We start from the raw sequence: 8,631 nt of genomic DNA, 5'->3' as shown, positions 1-8,631 counted from the left end.
ATATCTGGCTAATGGTCACCTCACTTGTTACCCTATGAGTTCCTTGGGGACAAGATCCATGTTAATTTTTGTTCCTCCCTAAATTGTTGGTGTCCTGACACATAATAGGCACTCAAAAATAATTTTTGAATTAATGAAGGAATGAACAAATGGATGAATAAACAAATGCATGAATGATGCACAATGACAAATCATCCCTATGGGTTGCACAGGGGTAGACGTAATCCCTACGTGGTGTGATCTGTGGGGGCTCTCAAAAGTCTGCACACTCACACACCCCACTAACCAGAAATCCCCCACAGGAAAGTCAAACATCTATTTGAGGGCTTTGGGGCACCGAAGAGGGAAAAAGAGATACGAAAGGTGAGCAAGCAGTTTTCAAATGATGCTTTCAACTCTGGCCAGTCCGTGTGTGTTTTCCTCTACAAAGTGTTTCCAATTACTGTGGCACTCTCGGTATCTGGATCCATCTCCAGTGAATTCCTCTGCAGCTCCTGCCAGACATATGGGATCAATCAGGGCTCCAGCGCTGGTGCGCTTGCTGCGGGAATGTTGACAGCCTGACAGACGCGGGGTTCTGGTGTCATGGAATCTCCGAGTCTTTGGCTAGATCCCGGGAGGAGAATGAGAGGGGGAGGAGAGAGATAGAGGCAGAGATAGAGGAGAGGGGAGAGGGAGAGACAGAGAGAGGAGGAAGAGAGGGAGAGAAGGAGGGAAGCGGGAGATTTTCCTTGACTGCCCCCTTTCCTTCAAACATTTTATAGGCTTCAGGGAGAGAGAGGAGGAGGAGAGAGGGAAGAGAAAAGACGAGCGCGAGAGGGATAGAGAGCGCGCGCGTTCCCTCCCGAGTCCCCGAGCTGCCGGAGGAGTCTGGATTGTGTCCCCAGTGTCAGATGAAAGGGCGCTGAGGCTCGCGGCCGCCGTCCCGCGCCCCGCGTTGCGCACGCCCCTCTGCGAGCCCGGCCGCCGAGCATCTCTCCGCGCCGGGGCCGAAGCCTGCGCTGCGGGCCGGCCGCTCCGTCTCCAGCGCAATGTGGCCGCGCCTGGCCTTTTGTTGCTGGGGTCTGGCGCTCGTTTCGGGCTGGGCGACCTTTCAGCAGATGTCCCCGTCGCGCAATTTCAGCTTCCGCCTCTTCCCCGAGGCCGCGCCCGGGGCTCCGGGGAGGCTGCCCTCGCCGCCCGCGCCCGGCGAGGACGCGGCGGAGAGCAAAGTGGAGCGACTGGGCCAGGCGTTCCGGCGACGCGTGCGGCGGCTGCGGGAGCTCAGCGAGCGCCTGGAGCTCGTCTTCCTGGTGGACGAGTCGTCCAGCGTGGGCCAAGCCAACTTCCTCAGCGAGCTCAAGTTCGTCCGCAAGCTGCTGTCCGACTTCCCCGTGGTGCCCACGGCCACACGCGTGGCCATCGTGACCTTCTCGTCCAAGAACAACGTGGTGCCGCGCGTCGATTACATCTCCTCCCGCCGCGCCCACCAGCACAAGTGCGCACTGCTCAGCCAAGAGATCCCGGCCATCACCTACCGCGGCGGCGGCACCTACACCAAGGGCGCCTTCCAGCAAGCCGCGGTAAGGCGCCCGCCCCTCCGCGACCCCGGCCCCCGATCCCCGGCCCTTCCCACTGACTACTGCCTACCCCTCTCTCAATCTTCGGCAAGCCACAACCTTCCCAAGTCAAGCGTCCCCATCCACAAAATCAGAGTCACACCTACCCTCCTATTGTTGTGGGGGTCCCATGAGATAATGGATTTTAATCGCTTATCGGGGTGACAGGCTCTTTAAGTGGGCATCTTTAAGGACCCTCTTAGGAAGAGGTCCTTAAGATGCTGTTCACCTTCACGCTTGTAGGGACAGACCGTTCCAAGCCAGAACAGGTAAGTACGTTTTAGGAAGTGTCTCTAAAGGTAAGACGTGGAGAAAGCTCAGTATTTCCCCAGTTCTCTTTTACATAATTTTATGCTTTCAGTATGCATTTCGTTCCATGCCCTTCTTATTTTTGCTCTGAGTCCTTTACAAGACTTTTAGCTTCTGGAAGAGAAGCCAGGATTAGATGACGGACTTTTACAAAATTTAACTGTTTCTGATTACAAAGGAATATATATTCAATTGAAGAAAATTTGGAACATGTAGAACTGTCTGACACGTAATAGCAATGTTTGTGGAATGAATGAAGCAAAAAGGAGGAAAAGGAAAAGAAACCACAATCCCATCACTCTTAAAAAGCCACTGTTTACATGCTGTTTACATTCGCCCAGTATGCACATCTGTGCATACTTTTAACCAAATTGGTGTCTTGCTGTTTTGCAGCCTACATTTTTCATTTGTCATATCATGAAATGATTACATTATTATATGATATATCTAATATAATGTAGATACCGTATATCTCCCTTAGTTGCATGCTATTCTGTTGAATACATACATCATAATTTACCTGTCACCTATGGTCAGACACTTAGATTTTTTATTAAGCAAGTTATGGTAAACATAAATATTTGTGGAGCCCTTTAATTACTTCTTTACGAAGAATTTCTATAAAGTTCCCGAATTAAAGGCAATAAACGTCTGTAAATTTCTTGTACATATTGTCCAATTCTCCTTTGAAGGGTTGTATAGATTTACATTCCCACCAGCAGAATATCACAGCAGTAAGTTTGCCACGTGGTCACCAATATCATAGACTACTGTTTTTAAGATCTTTGCCAATTTGGTAGGTGAATAGAGGTATCACTTTAACAAATTCATATTTTTTATTGAGGATGAACATTTTCCAGTACACTTACTGGGTATTTGTATTTTTCCTTTGATAATCACTTGCTTATATGTTTTGTCCATTTTGCAATTATGGCACATGTTTGGAGTTGTTTTCTTAATGATTTGTAAAAACTCTTTATATAGTAAGGCCAGTAACTGTATTTTGTTTATGCTGCAAATATTTTTCCAGTTCACATGTAAGTCAAAACATTTTGCTTTTATTTATTGCAGTGTTGTTAGATGGATGATTTAAGTTTTTATATATTCAAATCCATCAAACTTTGTCCTTTAGATCTTATATTTTCCTATATTCTTAGAATGGCCTTCCCATTTCCCAAATTGGAGAAATAATTTTCCATTTAACAATTGAATCCATACGGAACTTACTTTAGTGTGTGGTATGACAAAGATGCCTAATTTTATGTTTTAATAAATAATTAACCAATTGTCCCGGTATCATTGGCTTAATGGCCATCTATCCTTTTCCAATTTAGCAAATGCCATTTTTATCATATACTGAATGCTTATGGGTATTTGATCTCCCCATGGCTTTCTATTAATTTTTTGTTATCCTGGATAATAAGATATTCCATCCTCTTATCTATTGTTTTTAAGCTTTGCAAAAATGATTTAATTATTATAACTTTACAATATATTCAAATATCTGGTAGTGCAAATTCTCTCTCCTTTTATCTATTCTTTTTACATCACTTCTTATGTATTTATTACTTAGGATGAATTTTTAATTCATTTTCACATATTCCAATTGAAACCAGCCAGGATTTTAATTTCAATATAGAAAATATTGAATTAAGTTGGGGATTATTTACATTTTATAGTAATAGTCCTTCCAAGAAAAAGTATGGTTTGCCCATTTATAACCAGTTCTTTTTATATACTTCAGTAAAGTTGTAGATTTCTAGTAATTAAATCTTGCATATATTTTCCAAATTTAGACCTAACTGTATTCTATTTAGACCTAAATATATTCATTCTATCATGAATGACATCTTTTCAAATTATATTTTAAGCAATTATTCTTGATGTATAGAAACATTGTTGATTTTTTTTTAGCATGTCTTCTGTATCTGGATTCTTGGTGAAATAATCAGGAAAATTTCCTATAAATATACCGTAATATTTTGGTACATACCCTTCTTGACTTTTTGCAGTTGTCTAGGTAATAGGTATGTTTTCATACATGTATGTATATCCTGCTTAATGTTTACTCAAAAAAAGATCATATCGTATGTTCTTTCTTGTAACTTGACTTTCTATTACACCGTATTTTCTGTCTTCTTTCCATAATAAGAAATACCCTTCTACTTTATCATTTTTCATGGCCACACTGTATTCCGTTGTAGAACATACCTTTTTTATCATGTAATTGCCAATATTATATATTTAGGCTGTTACAAATGACACTGGATAACTAAATCTTTGCCCATATCGCTAATAATTTCCTTAACGCAAATTTCTGAAGTGGTAGGTATTGTTGCAACAAAGACTAGGCCCATTTTTTTTAAGGCCTTTGATACATGCAGAAAATTGGTACCAAATTGCACTCCCATATGCAGTGCCTGGATCAGTATCTAGGATGCAGCCAAACGGGTTAGTATCATTTGAATGTGCCACCTCGACTTTATATGTGAAAAATGGAGTCCCATTTTCAATTGCATTTCTTTATTAGTGAGGCTGAACACTTTTTTTCGTATATTATTGGCCATATCCAGCTCTTCTTTTTTGACTATCCATTAAAATATTTTGGGACTATTATCCATTTTTCGTATGAGGATTGTTCTTTTCCTTATTGATTTGCAAATGCTCCTTAAATCTTAATGATATTAACTCTTCTGCTTCTAAGTACAAGACAAGTATTTTTTTTTCTTGGTGTTTCACTTGCCTTTTAATTTTGTTTCTGGTGATAGCATCTATCACTTTATCACTCCATTGAATCTTTTTTCTTTTCATTTGTGCTTTTATGCATTTCCTGTGAAGTTTGAAAGACTTTTGCCTTTAAGAGATGAAATAATGCCTTAAAGATGCTCTCTGTTTATTGAAGCAGTTGCAGTGGGCAGGGTTCAGTTTTGCAGACCCAGTACTCTATTGGCCTCCAGTCCAAATACTCATGAGGTCCCGGTGTCTGGCCTTGTTCCTGATGTCCCTGCCTACTCCATCAGAGAAGATCCCTACTGCATCAGGGAGAAACTTGCCATATCCCAGCTCCTCTGTTTGGTTTGGCCAGGTTTGCCTGGGGCCTCTGAGTACCTTTGATCCAAAATAGTTAAATGGGTAATGAGTTGAGTATGCACTGCTCGCCTCAAGACCTGCTCTGTCTTCAGCTTTCTCCTTCCAAATGCTACATCCTGTCTTGGAAAGTAGAATTGCCAACGAGGTTCCCAGTGCCTTTCTTCAGTCTGGATCCATTTGTAATCTAACAAACAGAAAGTTCTCAAAATTTGTGTCCACTGAACTTCTCCTTGACTGTATTTTTCTTTCTCATTTTGGTTTGGTTACGAGAAGGTGCAGGAGAGGGTTGGCTGGACTCAGTCTCTGTCTAACCTGGAAACCTACATGTCTTTATTGTAACTTTCCCAAACCTCTGGTGAGCATTCTTAGGTATAATTAAAATATGATATTCGGAGAAAGTTGATAGAAGATGACTAGTGTTTAGAAATGGCATCGGTGAGGTTTGAATGTGAATTTTCACATAGAGGTGAGGTAAGCATTTTTCGTCTCAGAATGAGTTTGAAAATGGTAAGCTGTGTGGCTTGGGCTTGGATATGAAACTTTCACATTTCGCCATGGAAATTAGACAGTTCGTCAGTTCCAGTGTGTGTACAGAATGGTAATATCGGAAGGGACTGTGATCTGTGAAATTGAAGACCATAGGTACATTTTTGAGGTAATTAATTACTTTCCCCAGAAAAGTTAGCTTTTCAAACATTTTCCCTTGAAAACTGAATGCCCACACAACTATACACAGACACAGATACGGACATACATGTAGATGCGTGTTTGCGAGTACACAGCTACCCCACACAATTCGAACACCTTATGCCTCTTATGTAAAATCTCAGGATGTAGAATTTCCTTTACCAGTGTGAAATTTGCTGTCATCTTTCAGCACATGTGATTGACTAAACAAAAACTCTAACTGTTGCTTCATTGTTTTATTTGGTGTCAGAATTGTACAACTTAACGGGGAGTCTATGTGTGGACACTGTTATCACACTTTATTTGAATGGATAAACCGCAGTGTCGACTGTTTCTTTTTAAACACCACCGCCTAGTGCTCATCAAAGAGAGCGAAGACTACAGGAGTGAAATCTGTAGTTAGCACAGATCCTTCCAGAGACACGACCGTTAGAATGGGGAGTTAGCACCTTGGAGTTAATTACATGAAAACCTTTTATGAAATTAACCGAAAGCTCGTCAGCTTTTCCTTTCCTGGGAATGATTGTTTCATAACAAACCTTCCTCTTGGTTTTCCTTCTCACCATGTATTTATGTGTTGCCTTTCCTAAACTGCATATTTTGGATTGACCCCACTATGCGTGCAGGCCTCTCCATCTCCTAAGCCTTTCACATCAAAGTAAAATCAGAGCCCCTCATTCCCACTTCACTTGAGCTAAATATCTGTTAAATAAACATAGCATGAAGCTTCCTTTGAAAAAAAAATTTCTGCTTTCTTCGTTGTTCCAGAGTTCTAGAAATATGATCCTCTGGTGGGGAATGTGCTGTCTTGCCAAAAATCTGAGCTTCAGATGGCCAGAAGACTGGGAATAGATAGGCAGAAGCTCTTCTTAGCTTCAAGGGAAGAGCATCATCGTTACATGTGCACACTGGTACACATTCACGCCTTTACCTGGAGAGTAATCTGCTCTCTCAGCCTCATGGGAAGAAAGTATTTGCTTTTAAGTTTTCCAATAAAACCTGGAGATGTGTGAGATGCCACTAGATTAAAACGCTGGTGAGTGAAAGTAGGACCATTTTGTTTTCATACGATAAAAGGATAATAGCCTTTGCAGCAGTCTTTCTGATGGCCCAGATGCTAAAAGAATAAGGAAAGTTTGGGTTCTCCTTTCCCATAGAAAGGGGCGGGGGAGTCGTACAATCTGCAGTGGATTCAGGTGTTCCAAACTCAGAGCATGATTTAGATGTCAAGAATTACTGTTGCAGAAGCTAAGTTCTTTTTCAATACTGAAAATATATATTTCTTTTTTTAGATTGAGATCACGTTGGTTTATAACATTGTGTAGTTTCAGGTGTACATCATTATATTTTGGCTTCTGTGTAGGCTGCATCATGTTCACCACCAAAAGTCCAGTTTCCATCCATCACCATACATATGTGCCCCTTTAGCCCTTTCACCCTCCCCCTACCCTCTTCCGCTCTGGTAACCAGCAGCCTGTTCTCCATATGTATGTGTTTGTTTATCTTCCACATATGAGTGAAGTCATATGGTAGTTGTCTTTGTCTGTCTGACCTACTTTGCTTAGCCTAATACCCCCAAGATCCATCAATAGTATTGCAAATGACACAGTTTTGTTCTTTTTTATGGTTGGTTAGTATTCCACTGTGTGTGTATATATATATACACCACATCTTGTTTATCCCTTGTTGATGGCACTTAGGTACCATCCAGGTCTTAGCTATTGTGAATAATGCCGCAATGAACATAGGAGTGCATGTATCTTTTTGAAATAGTGTTTTCATGTTCTTTAGATAAGTACTGAGAAGTGGAGTAACAGGGTCATATGGTATTTCTATTTTTAATTTTTTGAGAAATCTCCATACTGTTTTCCATGGTGGCTGCACCAGTTTGCATTCCCACCAGCAGTGTATGAGGGTTCCCTTTTCTCCACATCTGAGAAGATATATTTCTAAATGTACCTCTGGAAGCATTCTCTCTTTTGTGCTTCTTAAACTTTTAAACAATTCTCATATTGCCTTGGTCTTATATAGGAACTTCTTTTGTAATCCCATCAGAACTTTAGAAGTGTGAATGAATGAATGAATCTTCAATGCATAATATAGACCCAGACTCATGTGTATTTCCTAGTCAAAAAATGGTACTAAAATTCTTGATTTGAAGAGAGAGAGAGCAAATAATTCCAAAATGTTGAATTCAAATTTCTTCTTAATCTAGCATTTGCATATATTTTGTTTGTTAGTTTTGTTTTTCCCAGCAAATAGGACACTGTGGTATGTAATAAGAATGTACATCTACAGTTGCTGTTAAAGATATTTATCCTTATTAGCTGCCAGTATTAAATTATGTTTGGTTGAAATGCATCATCAGAACTCTTGATCAAAGACTGCAAATTCTTAGACACAGAGAGAGGATAGACTGCTCTGTCCTACCTTGCTTCTATGGTCAAAGGATAGAAAAGTCCCCCCCAATGTCCTTATGATACATGTTCTAAGAGAGAATTTCTCTTAATAGTGGACATGAAGTAGAATTACTAAATGTATTCATTCTTGACCAGATATACCTTTAATTTGTAAAGTGATTTGTAATTTACAAAGTTCTTTCATATTGTGACTTTACAGAATCAGTTTTACAGATTCAGTTTTACAGGAAAGTTATCAGATTCTGGGAGAAGTTAAGTGACTAAATGCTAATCACAAAGCTAAGTGAATGTCAAAAATAGAGTCAATCTAGTCTTCTGACTTCTCATCTGGTCTGTCTCCTCCCCTCCACTCTACCCCCTATCCTCACCCATGTTTTACTAATTCCCTTCGTGTCTTGAGTTGCATCAAAACTTAGTAAGAAGTGGGAGATTCCATTTCCAGAGCTGTAAAAGTGTTATATAGATATAAAGCCAAAAATTCTAACCCAGAGGACATAAACCGTGGCTTTCAGGCCATATTCATCCCA

At 40.6% G+C, this 8,631-nt stretch overlaps 1 protein-coding gene across 1 annotated transcript in view; it reads left to right on the top strand.

Annotated features, from left to right (window-relative positions):
* The first annotated feature begins 894 nt into the window (after positions 1–894).
* The window catches only part of SVEP1 (sushi, von Willebrand factor type A, EGF and pentraxin domain containing 1), a 166,670-nt gene continuing 158,933 nt past the window's right edge, over positions 895–8,631 (top strand). Inside the window, exon 1 of the mRNA XM_046663234.1 lies at positions 895–1,562. Within this exon, the coding sequence (XP_046519190.1) occupies positions 1,032–1,562 (531 nt within the window). The 5' untranslated portion in view covers positions 895–1,031. The remainder of the gene's footprint in view (positions 1,563–8,631) is intronic.

The sequence above is a fragment of the Equus quagga genome, chromosome 1 (assembly GCF_021613505.1).
Source record: "Equus quagga isolate Etosha38 chromosome 1, UCLA_HA_Equagga_1.0, whole genome shotgun sequence".
Lineage (NCBI taxonomy): Eukaryota > Metazoa > Chordata > Mammalia > Perissodactyla > Equidae > Equus > Equus quagga.
This window is presented reverse-complemented; position numbering and strand designations above follow the sequence as displayed.